Source organism: Vulpes vulpes, chromosome 12 (assembly GCF_048418805.1).
Source record: "Vulpes vulpes isolate BD-2025 chromosome 12, VulVul3, whole genome shotgun sequence".
Taxonomy (NCBI): domain Eukaryota; kingdom Metazoa; phylum Chordata; class Mammalia; order Carnivora; family Canidae; genus Vulpes; species Vulpes vulpes.
The window spans coordinates 137,238,215-137,251,681 of record NC_132791.1 but is presented as its reverse complement, the minus strand read 5'-3'; the positions used below and the strand labels follow the sequence as shown (position 1 = coordinate 137,251,681).

Genomic DNA, 13,467 nt, shown 5'->3' with positions numbered 1-13,467 from the left:
TATTTAGACCTTCTCTATTTTCTGCGATTGTAAGGGTTGAAGACGGATCATGGCTGACGTTTTTATGGCTGTGGAGATTTTTCATGACAGAAGAAACTGGTTGCCTGGAACCCTTTGTGTTCTCTATGGGGCTAGTGTCATGATTTGACCGAGGATATTCTCAGCATCAAGCCAAGGTCAAATGGAATCAAATAAATCTTTAAAAAATATATCAGGTTATGTTTACTTTAAAAACTATGTGGACCATGATTTTTTTCTTTGGGTGTTCTTAATTGCTTTTTCTTTTCCTTTCTTTTTTTTTTTTAAGATTTTATTTATTTATTCATGAGAGACACACACACAGAGAGGCAGAGACACAGGCAGAAGGAGAAGCGGGCTCCCTGTGGGGAGCCCGATGCAGGATTCAATTCCAGGACCTTGAGATCACGCCCTGAGCCAAAGGCAGACGCTCAATTGCTAAGCTACCCAGGCATCCCTCCTTTTCTTTTTGTTAAAAGAAAAGACACATGCTTCAGTCCCCATAACTGAGAAGTTTAATAAAACACATAAAATAGATCAACAGTGATCTATTTTTGCTTTGGATGTAACCATTTTTGAGGTCTTTTCGCTGGACACTGTGGACTTTCTGCCCTAATTTGGATTGATTGCTTTCTAGGTCCAGTGACAGCTAAAATCCTAGGACTTTTTTTTTTCTTCCTGATTCTGGATTTTTTGAAACTCATTGCATTTTTATTTTTCATCTTCATTTTTCCATAGTATATCCTCAAATAACTTCTCAAAAGGGTGCATAATATGTATTGATATGTATTGCAGGATTATTATAATAGCCAAATTATGGAAACTGACCAAGTATTCATGGGCTAATGAATGGATACAGAAGATGTGGTATATATGCAATGGAATATTATTCAGCCATAAAAAAGAACAGAATCTTGCCATTTGCAATGATATGGATAGATCTAGAGAGTACAATGCTAAGTTAAATAAGTCAGTCAGAGAAAGACAAATACCATATGATTTCACTCATGTGGAATTTAAGAAGCAAAACAAATAAGCAAAGGGAAAAAGAAAGAGAGAAACAAACCAAGAAATAGACTCTCAGGTATAGAGAACAAACTGATGGTCACCAGTTTGCAGAGGGGAAGGGAAGTGTGATGGGTGATGTAGGTGAAGGAGGGCACTTGTGATAAGCGCCTGGTGACATATGGAAGTGGTGAATCACTGCCTTGTGTATCTGAAATGAATATTACACTGTATGTCAACTGGAATTTAAGTAAAAACAAAAACAGACACCAAAAAAGGCAAAAAAAAAAAATAAAACAGTAAAAAGGGAGTGCTTAAGAAGTAAAATTTAGGACTCTTTGGTAGTATCTTCAATTATCTTCGTTGGTACAGAATTGGTTTTGAAACCATTTCCCTCTGAACTCTGAAGGAATGGTTTCCCCGTTTTCTAGTACCCAGTATTCATTATGAGAGGCCCCCATGTCATCCTGAACCTCGCCCTTTCCTCGGGTCCCCTGTTCCTACCTCCTTGGTCCATCACCCTACCAGGAAGCTTACTGTTTGCTCTTGACCCCTGACTTCTGAAATCCCATTACGATGTGTCTTTGTAAAAGTCTATTTGAATCCACTCTTCAGTACTGACTATGCCCCTCCAAACTCCTGTTTCTCCAGTTCTAGAAAGTTCTTTCTAGAATTCCCATTGGTAACATGTTGCACAGAAATCAGTCCTCTCTATGTCATCTTGACTCCTGGACTGTCTCTTTGTGTATTGTATACATTATATTTTGTTATGTACACATTTTATATCTACATATAGACACAAGTATCCCTATCCTTATAAAATATACACATTGAATAAAAATAAATATATACATAAATACATTTTTAAATTATACATATACACATAATTTTGTCCTGGGGTATTTCCTGGACTTTACCTTCCAATCCTCTCTTTGAATTTTATATCAATGATACATAGAGCTCTTTATAATTCTCTGATAGTTCTTTTTATTATTTTTTTGGAGCATTTCCTTCCCTTTTCATAGGTATTTCTTATTTCATAAGAAGATTCTCTTAATTTTTTTTAAAGGATACTAATTAGAACTTTCAAAATGTTCTCTTCCTTATTCACATCAGAGTCAGCTGCTGTGTGCGTGTGCACGTGTGTGTGTGTGGGGGTGTCTGTGTCTGCCTTTGTCTCTTGAGCTGTTGCTTTTCCCAGGATCTGGTGAGCCTCAGGTTTAAATGAAGAGCTGCACTGCATTTTCCAGGAGGCAGGGATGGGTGGATATGCCCACAGTGCCTCTCCAGGATGAGAGCGCATGCATGTGGACAGACGTTGGACTATGTTCTTTCACTTGTGGGTGAGTCAGCAAGTGACTGGCCTCCAGGCTGGGGGGTCCAAATTAGACCAGATGGGCTATAAACTGAAACACCAATACTCCAAGAGCAGTCATAGTTTCCTCCCAAAGAGTTTATTAGACTGTTTTAAACTTTTCTTTCTTGCTGCAGGTTAAAGACCTGGCTGTACATGCTCTGTCTTCCTAGCAATTTGAGACCAAAAGGGGGAGCAGTGCAATATGTGGGTGGCTCAGTAGTTGAGCGTCTGCCTTTGGCTCAGGGTGTGATCCTGGGGTCCTGGGATCAAGTCCCACATCGGGCTCCCCACAGGGAGCCTGCGTCTCCCTCTGCCTGTGTCTCTGCCTCTCTCTGTGTGTCTCTCATGAATAAATAAATAAAATCTTAAAAAAAAAAAAAAAAGGAGACAAGAATATAGGGAGTCAGGTGGAAAATTTACAGGGCAAACTGACTTAATGATTTCCCCCTTGGCCATTTCCAGTTCTTTTTCTCTCCCCTGCCCTCCTTCACTACCAACTCCAAGGCTAAGGCATCACCAGGGTTCAGCGGGGCAGACTGGCTGCCTACAGGGCCCTCCTCTCCTGAAGCCCCTTCTAAGTGGATTCTGGCCCTCCTGCCATGCGGGATCTGTCAACCCATTTTCATCCTCTTTCCAGGAACTGACTGAACTCTCCCCTTCCAGTTTCTACACTTCAAATTCCTTTTTCTCAAAAGATGAATTTATAGTATTGCTTTTAGGGATCTCAGGATGACACCTGAAAGCAGAGCCTCACTAGGCGTTTCTGATGAACTTTCAGGAGGTCAGATGGACAGCACGAATGAAAAGCCAGTAGAAAACACTATCTGTCCCAAGAACCTTTAACAGGGAGTATCTGTCTTAGCAGAGGAGCAGAAAGCAGTCATGAAAGGAGAGAGAGAAAGGAGGACACAGAATGTGCACCAACTGACAGACAAATAGGAAAGGTAAGATTCTGAGTAGGAAAAATATGCAGAAAATGGGGAGGTAGGGTCACGTTGCCTTAGCAGACCAGAGTGTCTGGGAGGATGTGGGCTATTCTGATGGCAAGTCCTCAGCCCCAGTGTCTTGGGTATCAGGAGCCTCATTGGGTTTAACTGCCCTCCAGAGAAGGGGCATCTCTTAGGATTGCCTTTAAGAGGAAAGCACTCAGTCTGACATTCAAGGCCCTTTATATCATGGTCCCATATTACCCTTTGAGTCCTATTGTTCACTCCCTGCCCCCATACCTTTCTCCCTAGCAATGCTGGATTTCTTGTTGCTGCATGAACAATCTCTGTGTTTCTCCATCCAACTCTTCACCAACCCTTGGCCTCTACCTAGAAGGCCCTCAAGCCCATCTCTACCTTGACAAAGTCTATCCTCTGCACTTGGGAGGAGGGAGGCTGGGTGTGGGGATGGTGGACAGGCAAAACCAATCAGAGCTGGGAAGGACCAGGTCAACATTTTGTTTTCCTCTGTGAAATGGAAGCTCAGAGCTAGAAGCAGACGCTGATTTGCATATAGCCAGGGCTTAATCTCAACCGACTATATTGTATTACACTCTAGAAAGGCCTCCCAGAGTGGTATAGAAGGAATGTGCCCCCCAGCTGGTAACCTCCTCAAGGGGGAGCACGTTGTCTCTCATGAAATGCTCAGTGGAGTATCCTGTAGAAGTAATGGTGGCCATTGTCCTCATCTATAAAGTGCCTCATCTGCTCCATTGACCTCACGGGTTGTGGGGAGTTCAGACAGGATACATAACATAAAGGCAGTTGTGAACTTCTATGGTGGTGTTCATAGGATCCCTAAAGGTATTACTGCACAGGAAAAAAAATCTATCCATGTCCTCTGTACATCTCGGGGTGGGGGATGTTATTCTGCCTACCGCCCTCAGGTTTTCTTGTGAGAAAACTTGTCCTTGATCACTTCAAAATGTTTACAAGCTCAGAAAAATGCGTAAGAACCAACATGGCTTCCATATTGTACCACTGTCAGTTCTCTCTAATCATATCTGAAGTAATTCACAGGAAAAAAAATATGTGCTAGAGCAGAATGGACTGGGACTTAGTCCTCTATTGGATCATGAGCTTTCTGATGGTAGGGGTGCCATCTTTCCCTTGTATTCCCCACCACACATTCCCCATTGTGGGTGCCCCAGTAAAGAGCTCTTGAAATGAATTATTACTAGGTAGATTACTAGGTAGATTTATATATCTAAAGCAATCCTTTGGATTAAGGATGACCCATTATCCAAGAAAATCATTAAAGGACAAAAAAATCTTGAGAGGGAAACCCCCAAATACCTTGAGTACAAAGCTGTCCTCAGCCTGGAGCTTCAGGTCCACCACCGCCTTCCTAACCAACGCTTCAAAGTTGAGGTCTCTCCTCCGAGGGACATCCAGGGCAGGAAAGAGGTCCCCAATCAGGCCCATGAACACTGGTATGTCATCAGTCACGATCTTGGGGATGTTGAAATCTCGCAAGGAGCGCATCAGGACTTGGTCCTCAGGGCGGTCAGGGTCTCCTCGCTTCAGGGATCCTGCCACCACCAACACAGACTTGATGGCCCGCAGGCCCCAGTCATAGTGATCCTGGAAGGTGGCACAGGTCAGGCAGGTGTGCTGAACATCACATGCTAGTGTTTATAAAATTATGGGCAGGTTGGGGGTGCCTGGGTGGCTCAGCAGTTGAGCTTCTGGCTTTGGCTCAGGTCATGATCCCAGGGTCCTGGGATTGAGTCCTACTTCGGGCTCCCTACTTAGAGCCTGCTTCTCCCTCTGCCTGTGTCTCTGCTTCTCTCTGTGTCTCCCATGAATAAATAAATAAAATATTTTAAAAAATTATAGGCAGGCCACTTCTGAGGCCAAGCTGGAAGCTCAGGAAAGGACCAATGACACGGAAGGTCGTAGTCACAGATCCCAGCTCCTGGTCTGGCATTAGCTACTTTTCTAACTCTGATGACAACAAAGCAGCCCCAGAGCATACAGGGGGCTGGGAGCAAGGGAAACCAAACAGAACCACGTTCAATGTGTCTGGCTACTCCTTGCCCATTTAGAGAGTGGAAGGGTATCTAGGGGGAAGCCACGTTAGCTCTTAGAGATGGTCGAGGCTGAGCTCACATGCTCTACACCCAGGAGGCCTTCAGACTCTCTGAGAAAAGTAGTTAAAGAATAATTACTAGTAGCAGGGTGCCTGGGTTGCTCAGTTGGTTAAGTGTCTGCCTTCTGCTTGGGTCATGATCCTGGAATTCCAGGATTGAGCCCCATGTTGGGCTCTCTGCCCAGTGGGGAGTCTGCTACACCCTCTCTCTCTCAAATAAATAAATAAATAAATAAATAAATAAATAAATAAATAATCTTTGAAAAGAAGAATTACTAGTAGCAACTCATAAAGGCAGTTCCAGGAGTTTAAGCAAGAGGCAGGGGTGCTTAGATATAAAGTGGTAGGAAGAAAATGAGATGGATTTGAGAGATATCCAGAGGGTGAAACGAATAAGAGTTCATCCACGATTAGACATAGGGCTGCAGAGAAGAAAAGTGTCAAGGATGACTTCCAGCATTCCAGAACTAGCCAGTGAGTAAGTGATGGTTTTGCGCACTGAAGCACCATGTGCAGAAGTTGGCTGGGGTGAGGATCATCTGGGAGATGGGCTTTAGATGCTGAGCTGGAGCTGCTTTTCCTGCACTCAGGGGGAGCTGTGGTATAGCTGCTGAACATACAGGTTTAGAGTTCAGAAGAGAGGTTCAGGGTGGATTTGTGAGTGTCAGTCTCTGGCCGGGAAGTCAGTGGTGGTGGGGAACCGACCGATAATACAATGAACAAGGGGTCTGGGAAGCAAGGAGAAACAGGAGAGGTTTTTAAAGAAATCCACCTGGGACAGATTTTATAGGGCTGAGTGCACCCATGCTATGGCAGTAAAGGTAGTCCTAGTAAGAGAGCCCCGAAGGGAGGAGAAGCTTTAAATTCGGAGCTTTTACTATTCTTATGGGCACAATGACTCTCTGTGAGAAGGCTTTCATGTCTCCCTACTACACTGGGCAGAACGGGGCAATTACACCTGACAGGTGGTTTGGCCAAACTAGAGAGAGTACCTGTTTAGAGAGCAGCTCTTTGCACAACTGGTAAAGGGTGATGAACTTTCTGGCTAATGATCGTGCTTCAATGAATCCTTCTGCCACCAGCATGATCTCGCAGATCAACTCAAAGTCTGGAACCACCATTGCACAAGGCCTGTGAATGGGGAAACAGAGGGCCAAGATGGTTTCCCAACCACAGTCGAAGGGGCGGGGGTGCTTGGAAGACAAGTGAACCTGGCTGAGATCATGGACAGAGGCGTCTGTGAGTATAAACACTCAGCCCTTACCAATAGTTTCATCTAAGATTTCCAATTCAGGGATGAGTTGACAAAGGATAAAAGACATGAACTTTCTTGACCAAGGTGATGGATGATGGTAGCAGGAAAGGGCAGGGTTGGGGTTACAGCTCATCTTGTAACTTGGGGTCAATATACCTTACACAGGCATGGCTTGGTCAAGCTTTAGTAAGTAGTAATTTATTCGGTCAGTTCCTTATATAATAGATTAGGGGCTAAGGTTGAGGAATTGGGTCTCTCCTGGGGTCTACAAGGATCTACTCCTCATTTTCAAAACGTATGTCTCCTCCAAGCCTATATACTTGGGGCTCATTCTGTGCTTATGCACATAAAAATATAAATAAGTATCTAACACTGAGGTCTAAAGTAAATACCTATTAACTCCATCTTGCCACAAAATGCATATATGAGGGGTGCCTGGGTGGCTCAGTTGGTTAAGTGACTGACTCTTAGTTTCGGTTCAGGTCCTAATGTCAGCATCAGGCGATTGAGCCCCACCCTCAGGCTCCATGCTCAGCACAGAGTCTGTTTGGAATTCTCTCTCTCAGGATGCCTGGGTGGCCCAGCGGTTGAGTGTCTGCCCTTGACTCAGGGCGTGATCCTGGGAGTCTGGGGATCGAGTCCCACATCGGGCTCCCTGCATGGAGCCTGCTTCTCCCTCCGCCTGTGTCTCTGCCTCTCTCTCTCTGTGTCTCTCATGAATAAATAAAAATCTTAAAAAAAAAAAAAAAGGAATTCTCTCTCTCCCTCTCCTTCTGTTCCTCTCCCTGCCCATTCTTACATGAGTGCGTGCTCTCTCTCTCTCTCTCTCTCCCTCTCCCTAAGATAAATAAAATCTTGTTAAAAATGTCATATATGGGAATACAGAGGGGAATTTTTATCTATAAGGATTTACTGTGATTTCCCCCCCCCCATAGCCTAGAAACATTTTATTTTTAAATTACGTATTTTTAAAATTAATTTATTAAGTCTATAACAGGAGCCTAAGGTTGTTTACATTTCTTTAACCACATTTTCCCTACACCGATGCAAAATTTTCAAAAGCATATCATTCAAGAACATTTTTCCTCTAAATTTGACAGCATATTCAAATTCAAAGGAGCAACCACACACTTAGAATCTCAATTATTTTGCAACCTGAACTAAGGTTAAGTATGCATTCATACAACAGAATGCAATAGGGCCATGGAAAATAATGCTATGGAAGGAAACTATTTTGTGGCATGGGGAAAATATTCGTTAACAAAGGCAGGATACTAATTTATATAGAGTCTTATGCCAAGTGTGACAAAGAGATACCCTGCCCACCAGATATTGGAAGGGAGAATGCCAAAAGGTTGTAACTATCTCTGGATGACAGCATTCAAACAAGAGGAGCAGAGGTTCTGGAGGTGGACTCTCTGGGCTCTAACCCCTGTTCTGTGGCTCGCTACTTGGTCTGTGAGCGAACCTAGTGACTACGGTTCCCACCCTGGGCAATTTGCTGCCCTATTTTCTCCCTGCACAAAGGGTGATACTAGTAGCACCCACCTCACTGGGTTTTGTGAAAATGAAGTAACAAAGTAGATGTTTGTATTTATTGTTTTTTTTTTTTACAAATATTTTTCTCCTTCCCCTCCCAATTTTCTGGATAAATGTTCCCTTTAAATTTGGGGCAGGAGGGTGGTGTGGAAATGTAGAGTTGTTCTTACCAGGGTGATAAACCACTTGCATAATTGTTTGTAAATGCAAGGCTTACTTAATAAATACTTTGTGCAAGCCAAGAGCAAGTGATATTCCATGCCACCCCTTCAGGCAGCCTGGTGATGTTCCAATAAGCTCTTGGCCAACATGGGCACTGGCCTGGGGGGTATGTCCACACCACTCCTGTGACGCAGGAATTTGCCACCTCATAAGTGCACAGGGACCGGACTGAGGGACGAAATGCACAGGGACCTCTCTAGGAGGCTCCTGGACTTCACGTCCCCAACAGAGTAAGGGCTCTGGCTCCCAAGAGGAAGCTGACCTCTGTGTCACAGCTCCTGTGGCCTCTCTGTCTTAGATGACGATCCAGGAGGCAGAAAAATCAGAAACCACGAGGTACCTCTTTTGGTTGGGCTGAAATCTCTTTCCTGAGAAAAAGAACGGAGACTCCCTCCAGCCCCTTCTAGAAAATGGATTTGCGTTTTCTTATCACAGTAAAAAAGATGTAAAAGCATGGCAGTATCCACTGGTGGCAAAGGTGAAATAAAGGAGGTGTTCTTGTGCATGGCTACTAGGAGCGTTAACTTGGCACTAGTCTTTGTAGAAAGCAATTTGTCAGTGTGTATCAGGAGCCTTAAAAAGTGCCTCCCTGTTAACTCAGTGATTCCACTTCTGGGCAGCTAGCCAAAGAAAATAACTATGCATAGAGAAAAAAAAAAGGACTTATGTACAAAGATACAAAGATGTATATTACAGCATTACGTGTAAATTTATTTTAAATGTTAGAAGCACTCTTAATATTTAAATATGGGGGACCACTTAGTGATACCATGGACTGTGCACTTGGTATAATAAAACGTAGTCATGAAATGAGATTTCTTATGAATATCTAACAGAAGAGATGATTTATGATAAGATTATGATAGAGTATGAAATGGAAAAAAACAATAGGAAAGTGTGTGTAGACCACAAATGCATGACTTCAAAATACTCATATAGAGGAGAGCAGAATACAACAGAGCAAGAAATAATTTTACTGGTGATAACGTTAAAGGTGGTTTTATAAACTCTACTTTTTTATATGTTCTAAATTTCTTCCAATATACGTGCCATACATTTTCAGTGGAGAAAAACAGAAGAGGCTTCTCTCTTGGGCCCTTGCATGAGGCAGAGCTGATGCTCACCTGAAAAGAGCCTTGAGATTCTCTGGAAGTTCCGTGCGGCCAGCGTAACCCGGGTTCATGGTGATGAAGATCCCCACTGAAGGTTCCAGGCTAATCTCCTCCCCAAGGAAGTTGAACCGCTGTTTCTTATCTCGGATTGCATCTTGAATGCTTTTTACCTGGTGAATGAGTCAACAGAAAAGGTCTCCACTGTGCTCCGGGGGTGGAGCGGTAGGTAAGGCTAGGAAGCATGGTTATGCCCAGTGCAGACACGTGCTCTGTGGCCCCTTTCACTGAAGGATGGGCACAGTGACTGCATCCTGGACCCTCTGCTAATGAGCATGGGGTGCCCGTCTGAAAGAAATCTGGTCTCCCATGCCCATATTTATAACAGCAGTGAAGGGGTCGGGCGTGAACAGCGAACAGGTGTCTAACCCCACTGACCTCCCACCAGGCACCGTTCTGAGTGTTTCTACATGTTAATTCATTTGCTCTTCACCATAATCCTTGAAGCCCATTTCTCTATGATGAAACAGAAACACTGAGTGGCTGGGTAGCTTGCCTGACCTTGCTCAGGTCCTAAGTGGTGGGTTCTGGACTTGAATCCAGGCAACTTGGCTACTGCATGATGGATAGAACACCAGGACCTACCCCCCTAGGCTGGTTCTAAGGATTAAATGAAAGAAAGCCTATGAAGAGCTGAGCACACAGAAAATGCTTAAAAACAGCAGCTAACACAGAAATCGTTACTGTGGTCCTCAGCCTGGCTTACCTCCTCAGGCTACGTCTCTAGAACACATGGCATAATCACAGCTCACCCCTTTAGAGATTGCACGTCCTTAAATGGCAAAGCGAGACTGGAGCCACATCCCCAAGGGCTATGAGTACCTTTCAAAAGTCAGACTTTTGTCTTAAAGGTGTGGATTTAAGCTGAAGCTTGACCTGGTCAGCTCTACATTCTAGAATGCTCTTACAGCAGTGGGGAGAGGGACAGAAATGAGATGCCCATTTTCACACATGGTGCTTTGGAAAGGCATGTGCAACAATGATGAGCGACAGCAAGAGTGAAAATAAGAGGGGCACACTTGTTCAGGGAGGCCCCAGAGTGTATCTGAGTATCTCTAGCCATTCGGGGCTCCTGAAAGCCGAGGAGCCAGTGCAAGGTCTTGAAAGAGCTCCAATCATGTTGCCATGGGCAAGTGTTTAGAATAGTTGAGGGTTCTGTGCAGATTGGGCTGTAGGTGTGTGTGTGTGTGACAGAGAGGGACAGATATAAACAGAGAAGGACAGACAGAGCTGGAGGATTTATGAGACATACAGACATGGAGAGACAGCAGGAACCTAAGTAAAGGAGAAAGACACCAGGCAGCCGGACCATCCTCCATGGAGTGGGGCTCTCCCCAGCACCTGGCAGGGCAGCACCCACCAGAATGGGTGATAGGTCTACAGGTGACAGGTGAATGAGGATTCAGCTCCTTTCTCAAAGTGAAGCTCTAAAGACCAAATGCATTTGAGCTCATGGAGTTAGAGACTAAAATTTCTTTTCTGCATAGAGAATGGCAATGCTGTGTGTCAGAGGTGATCTTCAGCATGGCACACACAGCGGTGCTCACAGGGCAGCCCTGCACAGCACCTCCTGCCTCCCCATCACCCCCCAGCTTATGAGGGTGGTGAGGAAGGGGCTCTCCCCAATGGTCCCAGTCCTCCCATCTATAAAATACACCAAACGCTCATCACCGTCTTATAGGGTGGGGAAGGGAGTTTCATTGCCATTTACTGATTGCTTTGATACCCTTGGGCGAAGGCCAGAGTCTAGGACCGTTTTGCTTCCCTCCTGTAGGATCTGAGGCCTCTGTCCTCCCATGTAAAAGTCTGTAGGGGGTGCTCCTGAGGCAGAGTATGGAGCAGATGCAAGGCCACAGTTAACGCTGGGGCATCAGTGCTAGTAGCAGGCTCTGTGAGCAGGGCTCTCCTGGGACAGGACAGAAGACTGTGTGCCTGGCACCTTCTCATCACCTTAGCGGCAATCAGGGTCCATGGGGATGAGTCACTGCAATGCAGCGGGTGGGGTCCAGGAGGCCCCAGTAAAGCCCAGAGGTCCTTCAGGATGTTGGGAAGAGGCAGGAGAAGCAGGTGGGCTGGGATCACATGGATTACACCGCAAACTCAGCAAGGAGGATTCTCAAACACAGGTAGGCATAAATGGATACCAAAGGGGCCAGGCCACTCTTCACTCAAGGGGGTCCATTATTTGTCTGCTAAAAACCCATCACTTTAAAAGATTTAAACCCACAGGGAATAACAAAAAGAAAAAGAATAACTGACGTTTACCGACCACTTGGTATGTACCAGGCACTTCTCTGAGTATTTTAGGTGAGTCATCCCATCCTGTGAAGTCCTCTCAGTAACTGTACGAGATGGGCAGATCCTCCTCATTTTATAGATAGGGAAACTGAGCCAGAGGCGGTTAAGAAGCTGTGCTGCAGTTATGCAAGATGCCGGGTTTAGGGAGGCTACGACAGGGGTATGTGGGGACTCTATGCTATTTCTGTAATTTTTCTATAAGTCTAAAATTGTTAAAAATAAAAAGTTGCAAGAGAAAAAAAAAAGAAACTTGCCAGCTGTCTAACAGTTGGTTAAGTGGGGCAACCCAAGTTACCAACCAGGCAATCTGGTGCCAAAGCACATGCTCTTATTAGCCACTTCCCCAAACCTCCTTTTACCAGGACACTGTGCCAGCCACATGGCTCCTCATCGAATATATACCTTTCAGGGGAATTTTGTTTTACTCTAAAAATAATCATGTTATAATTTAGAGGCATATGTTTCCACGAAGTAAGAAAAGTGTATTTGCCACTCGCTAAAGAAAACAAACAAACACAAAACGCTATGTAGAAACCGATGTTCTTGCCTGGGGGTGACTGTGCACCTGCCCTCCCCAGGGAACATCTGGCCACAGCTGGGGACATTTTTGTTGTCACAAGTAGTGGGCGAAATTTCTGGAATTATCAGGCTCAAGGCATTGAAAATGCCAAAGTTGCGAAAACCATGGTCTGCAGAATGTTTTCCCAATGAGGAGATTGAAGGTAAGAAAGTATAACCGATTTGTCCACCATTCCACGGCTTGTGGCCCTGGGGCCTCCTGAATTCCCATGCAAATTCATAGCCCCCAACCCCACCCCAGATCGGATCACCCAATCAGAAATTCTGGGGTGGGGTCCAGCGAACTAGTAAGCCCTGGGATTATAGTAAGCCCTGACTAGTAAGATCTGGATATCTGCCCAGTTCAAGAACCACTGTGGTCCAGTTAATTCTTGTGTTTCTGCTCATCCTGGCTGCTGCCCAGCTGTCCGCATCAGAGCTGCATATAGGCCCCACCCCCACAGTACACCTGCTTCCTCCACTCCCTCTGCCCCACCTACCCTGGGGAGGAGGATGTGTCTCTGTGGCCTGCTAACCCAGGCTAACCCATGCCCCACAGCCTTCCAGATGTTTCCTTCACTTGCCAGTCCCCCTCTTAGCTCCGGTTCTCAGCATTTGCTGGACATGAGAACCACATGGACGTGGTTCTTTCAAAACAAAAGTGTTTCATTTCAAAACCAAACCTGATGCCTAGGTCCTGTCCCAGACCAATGAAACCAGAATCTTTGGGGGTGGAGACAGTGTGTTTGTGCATTGCTATGGGCACTTCTACTGTGTCACCAGGGTTGAGGAGCTGGAGCCAAGGGCAGCATGTCCCTAAATTTAGTACGAAACCCAGGGGATTGTGCAGAAATGCAGACTGTCACAGCAGGGCTCTGGTGGGTCTGGATCTGCATTTCTAACAGGCTCCCCAGGGAAGTTGAGGCTGCTGGCCCATTAAGTGCCCCAGCCAAGAAACCCGACTGCCC

The 13,467-nt window shown here is 45.2% G+C and overlaps 1 protein-coding gene across 1 annotated transcript in view; it reads right to left on the bottom strand.

The window, feature by feature from the left end:
• The window catches only part of DNAH9 (dynein axonemal heavy chain 9), a 325,725-nt gene that overhangs the window by 191,952 nt on the left and 120,306 nt on the right, over window positions 1–13,467 (bottom strand). The window contains exons 29-31 of the mRNA XM_072730369.1: window positions 9,599–9,756; window positions 6,451–6,589; window positions 4,663–4,950 (exon numbers count right to left, since the gene is read on the bottom strand). Coding sequence (XP_072586470.1) covers window positions 4,663–4,950; window positions 6,451–6,589; window positions 9,599–9,756 — 585 coding nt within the window. The remainder of the gene's footprint in view (window positions 1–4,662; window positions 4,951–6,450; window positions 6,590–9,598; window positions 9,757–13,467) is intronic.